The following is a 17,159-nucleotide window of genomic DNA, read 5'->3' on the forward strand; positions in this document are numbered from 1 at the left end:
TTCCTTGAAGCTGTCAAAACAAACATTTACCTTGAGTACATGGTGTGATGCAAGATAGAATAACACCACGTGCGTCTACGTCTCGTGACTAGCGGTGACGTCACACACTTGTCAATGACAGTAGTTGTTGCAAAGTAAAGGAGAAATATAAACTAAGTGATTGATTGATTGATTGATTAATCAATTGATTGATTGATTTGATTTGACAAATATGTATGCAATAACTTACACATTGAAGGAAGACATCATTAATAAATTTATCATACGTGACAGGTGACTATTTATTACAATTCGAGCTAGTCTTGTCACCCTATTTTTAAAAATGTTTCTCAATACATTTTCATAGCAGCTATGGGTCGGTCGATTTAGAAAAATGAAAAAAATAACCATCATATCTTCTTCATGTTTCTCTGCCTCTCCTTTTCCCAGTCTTCCTAAAGGATGCACGTGATCCTATTTTTTAAAAATGTTCCTCTGTCATTAATTTTTCATAGCAACCATGAGTCGGTCGGTCGATTTAAAATCAAAAAGTAAAAAATCAAAAAAATCATCTTCATGTTTCCCTGCCCCTTTTTTCCTACTTTCTATGTTTTTTTATTGGAAACCAACATCATTTCCCAGCTTCTCTAGACAATTGGCTTGTTCTCAGCCTCCCCCCCCTCCCCCGAATATCTTCCATCTGTCACTGCGACTAACCGCAAGTAAAAATGACACATTAAACAACTTTTATACACGATTAAATGTTGTTTCCTGAATTATCACTTCTGTATTTATGACATTTTCGAAACTGCAATGTTTACGGAAAGAACACGTGACCTGTTCAGTTGATGGGGCCTCTTTGACTGAATTAGTGGTCTATTAATTTAGTGATACATTGTATAAATTGAAGTCCCAAACCATATCAAAATAACCATGACATTTCTCCTTCTTTAATGTCCATAGGTAGCAAGTAATTAAAGTGCAAGATACGAAAACATGAAATCTCTCATCTTACTCGTTCTTGTCGCCATGGCGACAGCCAGGCCAAATCCAGCCTGGGAGGCATGGAAGGAATACCATGGTAAGTCACACTAAAATATAAGGGAGGGAGGGAGAGAGGGGGGGGGGGTTAGTTACGTACGTTGTACGTACGTAGTGAAAGAGAAAGGTGTACATGCATATAGCTGATGCAATTTTAGTCTTACCTTTATCTGTACCTGAGCACTTATTCTACCAAATAATACATTATTTGTAGGACATTAGTTTTAATTAAACTCACTACACTTTCAGTTTACTGATGAGGTTGTGTATTTGGCTCGTTCCATTCCACGTGATCTATATAATGTTGTTGTCAAGGGTCCCGGGGTCGGTACTTACCAACCATTCTCGGTTTAGACAGAGATTTTATTGCTGTTTATATTTAGTATTCCTATCTTTGTCATGACTTAAATTTCTTGGCCGGAAAAGTGAACACGGACGACTCTCTAGGCCTTCTTTAGTGAAAGTGTTCGAGCACAGAGGGAATCGTCACAGGCAACATGATGGTGAAAGTGTTAAAATATCTACTCATTTACAGGGGGTCGATGTTGTTTGAAGACGTCGCCATTATCTTCTCTTCAGTAAGGAAATAAACATATATAATTGAAAAAGTGGGGAATCACTATAATGCAATCCATTCTAGTATATGCAAAACCCGACAGAAGTGTAGCCACCGTCGTGTACACATGTAGCAAGGGCATGCAAAACTCAATAGAAGTGTAGCCACCGTCGTCGTACATATGTAGCAAGTCCATACACATCTTAAGAAGTGTAGCCACCGTCATATGTAGCAAGGCCACATATAGGAGTGTAGCCATGTCTCTGGTTGAAATTGCCTGTTGTACATATATGTGGGACCACAGTGAAAATTTTAACTGTTCTGTGTTATTCCAGCACAATAATGTATATATTGTCTGTTGTAATTGTTTTCTGTATACTGAATATTTGTGCTGAAATAAACCAAACCTGGGACGTATAATCGAATCAAATCACTGTCGTATATAGCAAGGTCATACAAAAGTCACCATCGTCCACCGTTGTATTAAGTTTTAAATTTGATATTAATGTTACAGGTAAGAGTTATGGTGCCTCAGAAGAATCCGTCCGTCAAATCATCTGGGAAAAGAACATGCAGACGATCGAAGCCCACAACATCGAATACAAAATGGGAAAGCATACATATACACTAGGAATGAACAAATATGGTGATATGGTGGGTAATATTCATAATATATACCCTATGCTTTTAAGCCTTTTTGTGGAAGTTGGTCTTATTATATATTATAAGTTGTCTTTGATGAAGTGATGATAGTGCGCATGCGTTTAAACAAAAATGACTATTACCGGTACACAGTTAAGAACAGGACAGACTAGACATCATCAAGTTATTGACACTTCTTTATTCTGCTAATCTACAATGACACCGTACCATCTCGACAAGTCGGCATACCCTGGTCTCTATACCCGCTTCTTATTACAAAGTTAAACGACAAGAAAACCGTTAAAATCCTACCAGTAATTTTCCTGACGATTTTAGAGAAAATATGCAAAAAACATTTGAAGGAATATTTCGTCATGAATTGATATTTACCAGTTCTTCATACTGATTAACTAATAAATGTCATGGTAATTTTCTGAATTGACAGGCTCATGAAGAGTTCGTTGACATGATGAATGGTTACGTCAGGACCAACAGAACAGGGTTATCTTCAACTTACCTGTCACCATCTAACGTTCAGTTACCCGATACCGTTGATTGGAGGGATCAAGGCTACGTCACAGAGGTCAAAGATCAGGTAATTTCAAAAAGTACCCGTTTTATGATAATCGGTAAAGAATGTAGATCATTCTGAAAAGTAACGACAGTTTAGAGATTTAACACTTAAAAAGTGATAATTTGACTATTATTTTCAGTCGCAAATTCGTACTATTGATTGATTTCTTTTCTTCTTCTTACAGGGACAATGTGGTTCATGTTGGGCTTTCAGTACAGTAAGTAGTTATGTCACTCAATTGACAAATATTATTTTTTTAATTAATAGATTATTACAACATAAATATGAAAAATTGCAAATATTAATTGCCTTTGTCAATTTGGCTAATCCGACGTCTGTCTATCCTATACATGTGATGTGATTCTAGGGTACTTGTAAATGTATCACTTTAGTAACTCAAATAGTCAATGAATGAATAATCAGACTGAATTTAGGGCTAGAAGATAAGAAGGCCCCCGGGGGTGGTGATGGTGGTGGTGGGTACTCTCACATAGTAAGGCTATTTACATTGGTACCTCGGTATTGACCCCCCCCCCCCTTTTCGACAGACTAGACTTGTAACTTACGTAGAGGTTTTACCCCCTCTCTAGATATATGTTTGACCTTTCAACCTCATATTTTCGTAGTTAAAAGCAGTAATGTTGTTAAGATTTTGTTTGAACCAGACAACATATTGATCAATCTCTGTTTTCATTAGACTGGCTCCCTTGAAGGACAGACCTTTAAGAAAACTGGCAAATTGATCTCTCTCAGTGAACAGCAACTTGTAGACTGCGCCACCAAATATGGTAACCATGGATGCCAAGGAGGATTGATGGACAATGCCTTTGAGTACATCAAAGCAGTTGGAGGCGACGAATCTGAGGAAGATTATCCATACACAGCAAGGGTAGGTAGAGTCTTAATTTTGTGATCTTAGAATTTGAGATCGAATGACTTAAAATAAACGCTAGGAGAAAATGACGACGGCAACAATAATAAGAAATATGTGATTGATGGTGGTGGTGGTGGTGGTGGTGGTGGCGGCGGCGGTGGTGGTGATGGTGGTGGTGATGACGATGGTGTTGGTGATGATGATGATGATGATGATGATGATGATGATGATGATGATGAGATTGGTGGTGGTGGTGGTGGTGGTAGTGGTGGTAGTAGTGGTGGTGGTGGTAGTAGTGGTGGTGGTGGTGATTATTGTTATGATGATGATGATGATGATGATTTGTCATATTCCATTATCTTACTGGTATAAAAGTGAGTATTACATTCAAGCGCTGATTTCGATTTAACCCACAGGATGGAGTTTGCCGATTTGATGCCAGCAAAGTTGTTGCCACGGATACCGGATACGTTGATATTCCACATGATGATGAAGACGCTTTAAAGGAAGCCGTAGCTACCATTGGTCCAATATCTGTTGCTATTGACGCTTCACATCAATCTTTCCAACTCTACAAAGACGGTAAATTTATTTATATATTCGTTGTATGACTGTACACGTTTGTGCGAAGGATTTCTTCTATCTTTGTATTATCTGCTTTTATAGAGTTACATACCTACCAATCTACCTCTAGTTACCGACAGAACGACCTACTTACCTACCTACCTACCTAGACCTAACTCACTCTCTCTCTCTCTCTCTCTCTCTCTCTCTCTCTCTCTCTCTCTCTCTCTCTCTCTCTCTCTCTCTCTCTCTCTCTCTCTCTCTCTCTCTCTCTCTCTCTCTCTATGTATGTCTCTCTGTGTGTCTGTGTCCGTCTCTGTATGTCTCTCTGTATGTCTCTATATGTGTCTGTGTCCGTCTGTGTCTGTCTGTCTGTCTGTCTGTCTGTCTGTCTGTCTGTCTGTCTGTCTGTCTCTCTCTCTCTCTCTCTCTCTCTCTCTCTCTCTCTCTCTCTCTCTCTCTCTCTCTCTCTCTCTCTCTCTCTCTCTCTCTCTCCCTGAGAGAGGAGATTTAGGTTATTATCAATCAATTCGACAAGAAATACTTTTACAGATCCTTATTAGTACCACATTAAATAGCAAACAACAGCGATACATTTCCAACTTGTGCAAAAGCTAATTTACTTTTTTACCCTTCGTTCAACCAGGTGTATACAATGAACGTATGTGTAGCTCTACCAGACTAGATCATGGTGTATTGGCCGTTGGTTATGGTACATTAGACGGCCAGGACTATTGGCTGGTTAAAAATAGGTGAGAATTTATATGAACGCATACTTGTACCTATGATAAATTATGACAGCCTTTAGTGTATGTCTGATAACAAGTCACAGACGAATTCCTAAGGCTAGTGTAATATAACAGTCTCGACTAAAGGTTATAAAGGCAATATGCATCTAAAGTCTGATGCGAGGCCCGATTTTACTCTTTTACTGAACGTCATGAAAAATTATTTTGGGCCTTGGGGCATGTAGTGTACAGCAATATGGCTGGTATTAAACAATAACCCAAAATATTAAGTTGTTTTAAATGATTTGAAGAAGTAGAAGGAACGCTCTATGTAATATCTTTATAACACATTGTTTTTATAAACGTCAGTGATTGGAATACAATGTAGATCATACCGCATGGTATGGACTAATGACCCATAGTGACCTCAATTTGCATACAGGGGCACTAGTCACATTCTAGTTTCCCTAGGGCGATATTCGTTTTGCATAGAAGTCTTATCAGGGATTTGCTTTGACTGTGGAAAGAATATATGTTGGAGAATGTGATATATTATAAAACACTTATTGCCTAGCCAAATTCCGGCACTAGTAGATCTCATATTACCCCTCGTGTGTATATAACAACCATTGCCTTCAGCTTTCAGCCTCAGATCGTGAAAGAGTTGTTAGATAACAACCCACGGGGTAATTCACGTCAACAAGTGCCTTCATAGCCACGCAATAAGTGTCTAACCTTATGCACCACCTTTATGTGTATTATGACGTTAACCCATTTATCCTTGATTCATTCACAGTTGGGGAACAGTTTGGGGACAGGAAGGTTACATTATGATGTCACGTAACAAGGACAACCAGTGTGGAATTGCGTCACAAGCCAGTTACCCATTGGTCTAAACTATCCACGTGACAATTCTACCAACCAATGACACCTTGTCAAATCAGCATCATCACACTTTTCATTACATTTATATCGTCTTCTCTCTACGTCACCTATCGGGATAGAAGAGTTTAAGGAATTGCACATATTCAGTCAAAATCGTATTTCATAAAGTTGTATTTTTTTAATGATTTAAAATAGGTTTTACCGCAATGTAACATAAATTCGTTGTCAAAATCACAACACAAAACACACATTTTTCAAATATTGTACTTAACTTGATTTTTACCAGTTCTGATCCTACGGTTCTTTCATCTGTGTAATAGTCAAATCTTATGTTACTTGCCAAACAACTCGAACAAATTAACAATTGGCTTTATCCACTTTTCAATCTGTTATCAACCATTTTCGTAAACGGTGTACACAGTCGTGGCTATTGATTTAAGAGTTCGAAGAAGCTAGGCGATAGATAATTCAAAGACAGTCCTCACTTGTACCTTTTAAGTCCTTAATAATATTAACGCTGTTAATTTGTATTGTCATTTACACAGCTTTTCTGTCGAGGACTCAACCGGAATTAAATGTAGTTTGTTTTATTCTGATATCGCACTTGTGAATTGTTTATTATCAGGTAGTAATCTAAGTTGAGTTACTCTTCCATGCTGCAGTATAATTATATATACTTAAAAAAAATTTCGAACAATCGCACAATAACATCAAATCACCATGTACCATTATAAGTCGGGGTTTAAATGTTAACATTTAACACCCTTTAAACCGGCATGACTTGAAGTTAGCATATTGCTTTACCAGTTGCGACATTGAACATATCTAAACCCCTTGGAGGGGGCACATATAGAAAGACAAGATCAGTGAAGTGACACCATATATTTCACGGGAAGTAAAGGGAAGTTGTAATTGTGTATACTTTTATACGGAAATATTGTGTTATTTTGAAAATAAAGTATATCGGCAAAATTCATCGATTGTATCCCTTTGATTGGTATCTTGGTACTAATACCCTTATTCGAACATTGACTTTCAATATTATTACGACTGCGACTCTTTCGACGATAAAAGATACAAGAGATGGCAGATATCAAGAATTTTAAGTTGATTACAGAGAGCAATGTAGTTGGCATACTAGTCAGAAAAAAAAAACTTCTGAGTAGGACAACTTAGATCGTTATCTTAGACGGGAAAAAGTGCGGTTGGACACATAAGTAATTTCTACACATTCATTAATTAGATGCGGAAGAATATATTACCCGTATATGATAGGATTTATTGCAATAGGTCTACTGACCAATGAGCATACATTGCAAAAACAATACATTCATACACAAATGTTACGTAACTAAGTGAAAAATAAAATAAATGGAGAATGTCACAATGTAAGATCAATGTCACATCAACAAGTTGTAGCTCTTCATTCTTAATTTTAAATGCTTTGTAGCTAAAGAGGCCAAGTTACCTACTAACGAACTCGTATATGTGTGTGTGTATGTGTGTGTATGTGAGAGGGGATGGGGGTGGGGGTACTCGGATAAACTAGGGAGTGGTTCCAGTCATCTACCTTTTAATTTCGAGGATCTTCTCTTTGTGGCAAAAAGAGACTCCTGGAACCAAACCCCCCCAAAAAATAGTGTTTCGATAATTAACCCGACTGACCCAAGTATGAGTTCTCGACCCTAAATATTTTTCTGCATGCAAAAAGGTAAAATGGTAACAACGTACTTCTATTTCCATGTATATCTTCATGTCTTTGCTTTATCTGTGGTCTCTTTAATAAAATCGTATTCCAGAGTTAGGTCTGTTTAGACTATCACTGATTACAGCAGAGTCTGCACGACACGTTCGTCTACTTAACTTGTTAAATTGTTGTCATTTATGTATTTTACACCTCGCCAACTATTTTATGGAAGTATATTATCTTGGGGTCGAAGTAATTTTTAAAAATTTAAGATGAAATAAAATAAAATTCCGACTTACCTACCCTTTTTTTCTGAAGTCATGTTCTCAGAAATATTTGCCTGACTAGGGTATGTAAACATCGAAGACCTGTGAATAACAGTTGTTCGGCCGCTGTGGGCGCTGTACAGTACTTCATTACTCGATAAAGTGACCCCCCCCCCAAAAAAAAAAAAAAAAAAAAAACACCCAAAAAACCACCCAAAACAACAACAACAACAACAACAACAACAACAACAACAACAACAACAACAACAACAACAACAACAACAAAACAGAGACCTTGTCTGTGATGCATATCAGCATGATGTTATATGTGCAATAGGAATGGCATGTACGACTTTTGATATTTTTCTCTTATTCTTGCGCATAGAACAGATACTCGCTTTTGTGACTCCATGTTTTGGGAAATTTCAGACGGAAAGCAAGACTCATATTTAGGGGATTTTTCCGAGTGGTGAAAAATAACCTGGTATTTGGGCGGATTATCTCCGTACTCCTTACTAAGGCATACATACTTACTAATACATAAATACATACATACATACATACATATAAATACATACATACATGCATACACACACACACACACACATACACACACAAACGTTTTATGGGTGTATCTATCAGATAAATGGCATTACTAGAACGCCCCTCGTAAAGGCACCTCGTTTTGATTTACTAATTGGCATGTAAACACAGTATACAGTAATAGTTATTGTCGAGTTTATGCATATCACAGGATCAGACTCGTGATCCAGACCACATGACTCAATTGTCCAAGTAGACACTTGTCCAATATTTAAAGACTCTGTTCAGCCCCTGCAACTCACACTCACTGACGACTACCTCTCGATCTTTATCCAGCTGCCTCCCCTCTCTCTCTGTAGCTACACTTGGTGAGTTTTTAAATCATCGTATATGATGTGAATTTCTTTGCTAATACTTGAATCTGTAACAGTTTGATTATGTGTTTATAATATTTACAATGTGTAGGGTTTTTTTTTAAATAATTATATCTGAAATGAATGACTAAAACGTTTTGTGTAATTAATTCACTATTAGACATAGGACATGGAGACTAGTAGTCTAAGCTTCCTGTTTATATCGTGTCACCAATATACTTTAAATAATTGGAAACTTTATCATTCAGATAGCAAACCTGCACCCCCGGTGATAGTTAGCAGAAAAAACACACTGCAAATTTAACTGCTGAGAACGTACTTAATACTAACGAGAGCTTTGGTATTTAAGTTGACATTAAGTACACGATCTTGTTTTTATACAGTCATCCGGGTAAAACACAATATCCGATTCAAATTAAACGATTTTGAGCTATGAAACAAAATGTATTATCATAAAGTCCTGTATTTCTATTTTCCTTCTCGAACACAAAAAAAATATCTATTTTTATTCAATGTACGAATACTTTCCATCCACGTGCACACCTTATAAACGTACAGGGTTACAGGGCAAGGGGCGTATCCTATGTACATACAGGTGGTACCATCTAATCTTAAAATCTTAACGACCATAGAGTTCAGTAAAAGTAATGTGTAAACCCTTGTCGTGAAGGTTACTATGCATTGTGGGTAACTGTGTCGCATTCACAGGGGCTTGTAGGTTGTGATTATTTTATAGACCAGTCGTGTGATCATCAATATGCAGGATTGGTACTACTAAACCAAGAAGACTATTGAGTTCTGTTACTACCAAAACTAGAAACTCTATAGTCACTCTGGTTTTGTAGTAATTGAAACTCTATAGTCACTCTGGTTTTGTAGTAATTGAAACTCTATAGTCACTCTGGTTTGGTAGTAATTGAAACTCTATAGTCACTCTGGTTTGGTAGTAATTGAAACTCTATAGTCACTCTGGTTTGGTAGTACATGTAATTGAAACTCTATAGTCACTCTGGTTTGGTAGTACATGTAATTAGTTGTACGTATTACTAATTTACTATTACAAATCTGGCCCATATGACGTACTTAATGGATCTAATTATTTCTAAAGGCAGGGAAATTATGTCAGTCTGTCGAAAATAAATTTTATATGCTAAATTTTGATTAAAAGACTTCAATTAATTCATAGTACTAATTAAGTAGAAACAGCCCACAAGCGACTGTGGTCGCAATAACGTGTATGGACAAGTAATATATGTAACATGTATACCAGTACACTGTAGAACGGTAATATCACATATAATGTCTTCGCCTTACTATAACGCAAAGTATAAATACTAAAACCTTTTTTTTTGTATGTAATATTATCCAGACCTTACGAAAGAGTTCGAGATGAAACTCGTATTGTGCTTTGCATTGGTTGCCATAGTAGCAGCGACGCCAGTTGACCGAGAATGGGAACAATGGAAGATTTCACACGGTTAGTGCTTTACGACGTCTTTATCTCCAAATTTGTGACCTAGGAATGTTTTGAATCAAATTTTGGAACATATCCCCATTGTGCTAGCTAGCACTGTATTTCTTCAAAATAACTAAAAAAAATTAGTTAAACGGTTTACAGTTTCAATCATTCTTCTGCACCTAAATGAAATTATCAGATATCTAGACACTCATTATTAACCATACGCTCACAGTTATTATAAAAAAATACGCGGATTTTATATAATTTGCACACATTTCCAAAATCACATTCTTTGTAAGTTTATTTGCCTAAAAGTCTAAATTGACACAGACTAATAAAAACGATTGTTTGTAAAAAAAAAAAAAGCAAAAAAAAAAAAAAAAAAAAAGCAATAACATTTTACGATTTGCTTATCAATATCCATTGTAATGCTAGACTATCACGTGACACATAACAAGCCTCTCAGCTGATACGCGTGAGAGTGACGTCTGTTGACACATAGATCCTACACGTGAAATTTAGGGTCTATGGTTGATTTTCCTGTCACTAATTATGACCTACCAATATCATATAAATGACTGCTTAATAAACACGACATAATGAATAATTTATGACGACAGTTATGGCCTAATGTGTAAACAACTCAAATGAAACGAAAATCTACCAAATCAGTTTATTCAGCAGTTATAAAGTCTGCGATTTTATATGACGACATGACTGTACAGATCGGAAAGAAAGACTTCAGTTACATATATATATATGGGTGTTTAGGAGAACTGACTAGCTTTGAATTCGGTCTTTTCATATTTCTATTTGACAAACTTGCTGATCCAGGTCATAATTAAAAAAAGGATTGCATTCATTGAATAACATCAGCATATACAAAAATGTTATGTACATATATTGGACTGGATGCCAATGTGGTCTCAAATTAGTAAAGGGCGTAAATCGTAAAACAAATATGGTATAGGAACTAGACTGTGTATAAATAAATATGAACCAAAGAACTCTCCACTACTTAAAACAGTCTCTGAAGTACGAGCACAGTCACTTGTGAGCTAATATTCTATTCAAGGATGGGTCATAATACAAAACAATGGCGTTAGTAGGTATCTACGAATATTAAAAACATACGGTCACCGGTGTCTGCATTAGAAAACTACTTTTCAATGATACAATCACCGTTGACGGTATTTTTTGACTGTTAGTACACATGGGACCCAGGAACCGTGTGACAAACAAAAATATAGTGATGGGTACAATAAACATATCTAGTATACCCCCACGAGTATCTGTTTATTTGCTGGTTTATTTAATTATTTTATTTGTCCCTATACTTGTCGTTCGTTTGCTTGTTCATTTGTCATGTATTTGATAGTTAATTAATTAATTAATTAATTAATTTATTTATTTATTTATGTATTTATGTATGTATTTATGTATTTATGTATTTATTTATTTATTTATTTATGTATTTATGTATGTATTTGTTTGTTTGTTTGTTTGTTTGTTTGTTTGTTTTGTTTTGTTTTGTTTTGTTTTGTTTTGTTTGTCACACGGTTCCTGGGTCCCCTGTGGTTAGTACTCAATACTTAAAAACGCCATTATTTTGCATTTATATGATCATCCTTGAATAGAATATTAGCCCACAAGTGATTGTGAGTATAAAGTTAATTAAACAATGCTTATATTTCCTACACAGGCAAGTTTTACTCAATGGAAGAGGAACTGACACGTAAAATGAAATGGCAAAACAACATGAAATTAATTCGTAGCCATAACGAAGATTTCGATAATGGTAAATCGAGTTATAGGCTACAAATGAACAAATTTGGAGATCTCGTAAGTAGAAAGATTTCTCATAATATTAGATATTTGGGTCATGGTTTTTTATTGCCTTCTGATTCATTATACGCCAGTGTACATCAAGTAAGGTCACATAATATACCATACACAAGCTATATCTTGTGAATAAATGTATAATCGTATAAATCACCACACATCCCATAATAGTACATTTTCTGAAAACTCCTTTGTGGCAGTATGAATACTAAAGGTTTAAATTTGTTTCGACTTCCTGTCACGTGACCAAGTGGTATCGGAAAATACTTTTTTTTTGTTTAATCACGCGTATCCTGCCTTTGTATCGTTTGGTGTTATCAAAGACATTTGGAAATTTGAAAGGCATGTCTTCTTTATCTGACATCTTTAAGTCATTATTCTATACATCCCATAATATAGGATAACAACGAATTCAGACAACAGATGAATGGCTACAGAGGTAAAAGTCCCAGTAAATCCAGGGGATCTACATTCCTTCGTCCAAGCAACGTTGTCTTACCAGACCATGTCGATTGGAGGGACAAGGGCTACGTCACACCTATCAAGAATCAGGTGATCTATCTCTTAGTCAATCACACTGGACATGCTACACTTGAATATAGCAAGACTGAATGATTACAGTTTCTTGCTACATTTTGTCTAAAGTGAAATGAACTACACATGCCACCATACAGACATCAAATGAACACCACAGAGTACATTTTCTGTGCCTCTTCATCGAGTGTTTGATACTAAGAAAAATATTGGCGCCCGAATGTCTGCATGGACTTGCAATACATTGAAATGGCTTATTTCATTTAGACTATTAAAATGTAGCACACAAATGAGAACTTGCTATTGAAGTGTGGTATATGAAGTTTTTTGTTGGTTTCTGCGTAGTTTTTTAAACTGAAAAGAGGCACGGTATTATGAAATTCACTGTATTTTGCTTTATTACACAAAAACCGTTAAACGTTTCTTCTTGTATCATTGTGTTTAATTTGTTCTTGTCATTGCAGGAAGCCTGTGGTTCATGCTGGGCCTTCAGTACGGTAAGTTAATCATCACTATTAACCTGAAACCTTGTGATCAGTCGCACTGATCTTGATACATCGTTTAATGATATTTGCAAACTAACACGAAATCTCCTGTAATAAATCTGAAGACAGCCATTGACAATCAATTCAATCAATTAACAATAGTTCATGATGAGGGAGTCGTAGATGTTGCTCTGATCAGTGCAGATTTAGTTCCACGGCTGGGATTAACTGTTAGAAAAACCATTTCAATATCTAATTTTTCGAATTCAACATTCATGCTGTTGTTCTGGAACCTGTACCGATCAACACTTATTCTCCAAACTCAAAGGCAAAATATTTCATTGTCGGTACAAATGTTTTCTAAATCTAGGACTTCACTGAAATTGTGTTTCGTGTGTACATTATTTTATCTTGTACATTTGTCGAATCAACATATATGGTCGGTATTAGCGTAAAATTGAGAAGATACTCATACGTAACTATCATTTTCAACACTCGATATCATCCGGCAAATTTTCATTTTACTTATCTATTTTTTGAGAATGTTATTCAATCTTTAAGTGAGTTGTGTCTCTTATATACATATCTTGGAGTGATTGAACAATCAGCAACGTACTAATTGGTTTGGCAATTTGCATCTGCGTTCGTTGGTATTCCAGTTTGTTATTAATTTTCTCGAATACGAATTGTTTTCCCAACAACCATAATTTGAATAAAAATGATTCATATTTCTATCCCCCGATCGGTATCAACTTGAAGACTGGCTCTCTAGAAGGTCAAACTTTCAAGAAGACCGGAAAACTGATTTCTCTCAGTGAACAACAACTTGTTGACTGTTCCGGTAGCTATGGCAACATGGGATGTGGTGGAGGACTGATGGATCAAGCATTTGCATACATCAAAGATTATGGAGAGGAGTCCGAGATGGATTACCCTTACACTGCTACAGTAAGTTATAATTATAGCATCATTAGCTTATACGGAAGTGACGTCACTCGTCTAAACTTAAAATTTGTTAAAGCACCCCCCCAAAAAAAAATACCCCCCCCCCATCCCTCCAAAGCAAGGAAATGCAACTTACCAATATTATCAATCTGCCAAGGAAAATTGAATAAGACAAGCAGATATAAGTTATTTCTAGTTTCCAATATGTGGCAAACAGTATAATTAGACAGTCAGGAATTCACGGCTACGATAAATTTGAGGTTCATAGGACGTGAGACCTTTCAATACTTGAACTAATCGACATTGATGTGTTTCAGTTTTTATATACCACCTGTTTCGTTTCCCTAGGACGACCCCTGTGTGTATTCTGCCAGCAAAGTGGTTGCCGAGGATACGGGATTCACCGACGTTGCATCAATGGACGAGAACGCTTTACAACAAGCCGTAGCAACCGTCGGACCAATTTCCGTTGCTATCGATGCTAGCCATTCTTCATTCCAATTTTATGAGTCGGGTAAGTATCACGGTGAAGTTGATTCTCTTTTTGAAAACTAATTGACTCCCCGATATGAAACGTACCGGTAAATGTAAGGAACAAATTTAGGTCTGTCGCGATGTCTCTCATCATCACATCTGATAACATCATACAAATATTAATGTATAAACCCTTTAATTGCAAATTCTAGACGACCTTCCGAAAAACGAGTCAAATTCAAGGTCAACAGAAGTCACTGTCACATAAATGTTAAGGTCACAAATTTCGAACATTCAGTTTTCACGTCACCCTTTACGAGGTTCTAGTATATCTATGATCTTGATAATAATGGTTACTGGGTTAGATAGAGAGAGAGAAAAATACGATTTAAAGGTATACTTCTTACCATCAATTCGACCCAACATGGGAGGCAACAACTCCGGGATATAGGAACTTGGCTGGTCAGAAACAAGAGTTTACTTATGGTGATGGAGGTGGGCTTTCAGTGAAACAGAGAGCAGAGTGTATAGTTTATATACATTGTTGGTTTTATTGACTATTTATTTCGCAAAATAACATATCATATTATATTATACCTATTACAGGTGTGTACAATGAACCAGCTTGTAGTCAGACCATCCTAGATCACGGCGTGTTGGCAGTTGGATATGGTAGTACAGACCAAGGACAGGACTACTGGATTGTTAAAAACAGGTATGAACAGTCACGTGATGAATACCAATTTCATTCTTACTAGCAGTTCAATATCTGTGATGTTTACAGTGTTGTTGTGCCAACATGTACAGATATTTCATGATTTAAAAACAGGTATGAACAGTCACGTGATGAATGTCAATATCATTATTTTAAGAAGTTCAATATCTGTGATGTTTACAGTGTTATTGTGCCAACATGCACAGATATTTCATGATTTAAAAAAACAAGTATGGACAGTCACGTAACCTTGACGACAGTATCATCATTGTTTGTATGGTAAACGCAGCTGTTGTCACAAGATTCAGTTCACGTAAACTACCTAACTGGATTCAGGATTGTCGGTATCTAAATCCACGATGTGTAGAAAAACAAAGCATTTCAGATGAATGTAACGTTTGAGGGCAGTATACAGGATATGAAAAGTCACTGCCAGTTTCATTTACAAGTGGGTAATACTATAGCTGGGTTATTGACTGATATTTTGTGTTGCTCATCAATTTATTGATTCAATTTGTTTACCTGTATATATTTTTTTTTCAGTTGGGGTCTAACCTGGGGTAACCAAGGATACATTGAAATGTCACGTAACATGAACAACCAGTGCGGTATTGCAACAAATGCCAGCTATCCCTTGGTCTAAATAGCGCCCTCTAACAAGTTCAATGGAAAGGGGTAAGGAGTCATCCATTCTATATTTCATGTTCAAGTTGGGGCAATTTTACTTTCTCAACACATGTGTTATATATCTTCAGGCTTAAATAAAACATTTCAATCAGCTATTACAGGGGAATTCAACAACTGAAAAGAAAAGAGAGAGGGCAGCCTATAAGAAACACCGCCAGTAGATTATTTACACCAGAAATACCAAGAGTACACCAATTTAATATTAATCATGATAATCAGAGCATTGACCTTTAAACTTTGACCCACCTTTTGACTACTTCCTGTTTTGTCTTATATATTCTATTTCTCCTGTATCTTTCTAGATATCCTACGTGTGGATACATTGGTGATACTTGTTGTCATGGTGATGATTGTTGTCATCTAGGAAGACGTCACGTGATATTTACACATATGCATGAAATTAACTATACATCGATATACTGGTATAATAAATGAAATCTCCAAAACTTAATACGATTTTGAATAATTAGTTATGACAACATTTTGATTCAGGTACTGTATATACTTTTTGATTGGAGAAATAAAATAATTTTTTTTAATTTGTCGGAAATGAATCCGACAACTTAATATGCGTGTTTTGATTGCGTTTTTTTTACATTGTCACCCTTAGGGGTGAGATCAATAGTTCAACGTAGGATAAAACACTCAATTCTTTTACTTTGGCCTCAGACCCCCCCCCCCACCCCCAATAGCTTTCTAACTAAATCTCGGGCGACAGAACGGTGAACATACAACTGCATTAATTTCAATATCATCAGAAGGCCATCGGCCCATACAAATAAAAAGAAAGAGAAAACATTACAATATAATACTGAGGTGAATAAAAAAAAATATAAAGTCATAAAAGTACAAAGTGCACTAGTAAAGAACCGGCCTAAAATGTTTATCAAAAGTAAGAATGGAAATAGGAATCGGAATGTACACAACTGTAAATAACAGTATTCTTGCTGTCCATTAAACGTTTACAAAATATAAATAACAACTTACGTTGCAATGAAGTAAAATTCAGGATATTTCTGATTACAAAATTATAACTGATACTAACATCACGTCTAAGATCAAAAATCAAACGCAATACTAAATATTATATGAAGAGGTAAATTATCTTTCACATCATTGCATTGTTACATTTGGTTTACTTTCATATCATATTATAGACGAAATCATTTTTCATAAAATCATTGCACCCCACATCTTTAGCCTGTTGTCAGTTATTTCTATACTTAAGAACACAAAGAAATGATCTGAACACTTACACTTAAACTCAAAGACATCTTAGGAATTAATGTCAAATTGCTGGTTTTG

The 17,159-nt window shown here is 36.0% G+C and overlaps 2 protein-coding genes across 2 annotated transcripts; both read left to right on the forward strand.

The window, feature by feature from the left end:
- The first annotated feature begins 975 nt into the window (after window positions 1-975).
- Window positions 976-5,854, forward strand: LOC144453945 (cathepsin L-like peptidase). The gene is made up of 8 exons (XM_078145315.1): window positions 976-1,060; window positions 2,091-2,230; window positions 2,664-2,813; window positions 2,977-3,009; window positions 3,490-3,681; window positions 4,083-4,248; window positions 4,877-4,982; window positions 5,755-5,854. Exons 1-8 carry the CDS (start codon window positions 976-978, stop codon window positions 5,852-5,854), a joined length of 972 nt encoding a protein of 323 aa, XP_078001441.1.
- A 4,248-nt stretch (window positions 5,855-10,102) lies between these two features.
- On the forward strand, window positions 10,103-15,810 carry LOC144453966 (procathepsin L-like). The gene is made up of 8 exons (XM_078145339.1): window positions 10,103-10,190; window positions 11,875-12,014; window positions 12,414-12,566; window positions 13,013-13,045; window positions 13,793-13,981; window positions 14,327-14,492; window positions 15,059-15,167; window positions 15,711-15,810. The coding sequence occupies exons 1-8, from the start codon at window positions 10,103-10,105 to the stop codon at window positions 15,808-15,810; spliced, it is 978 nt and encodes a 325-aa protein (XP_078001465.1).
- Window positions 15,811-17,159: the final 1,349 nt, after the last annotated feature.

This window comes from Glandiceps talaboti, chromosome 3 (genome assembly GCF_964340395.1).
Source record: "Glandiceps talaboti chromosome 3, keGlaTala1.1, whole genome shotgun sequence".
In the NCBI taxonomy this organism is placed as follows: domain Eukaryota; kingdom Metazoa; phylum Hemichordata; class Enteropneusta; family Spengelidae; genus Glandiceps; species Glandiceps talaboti.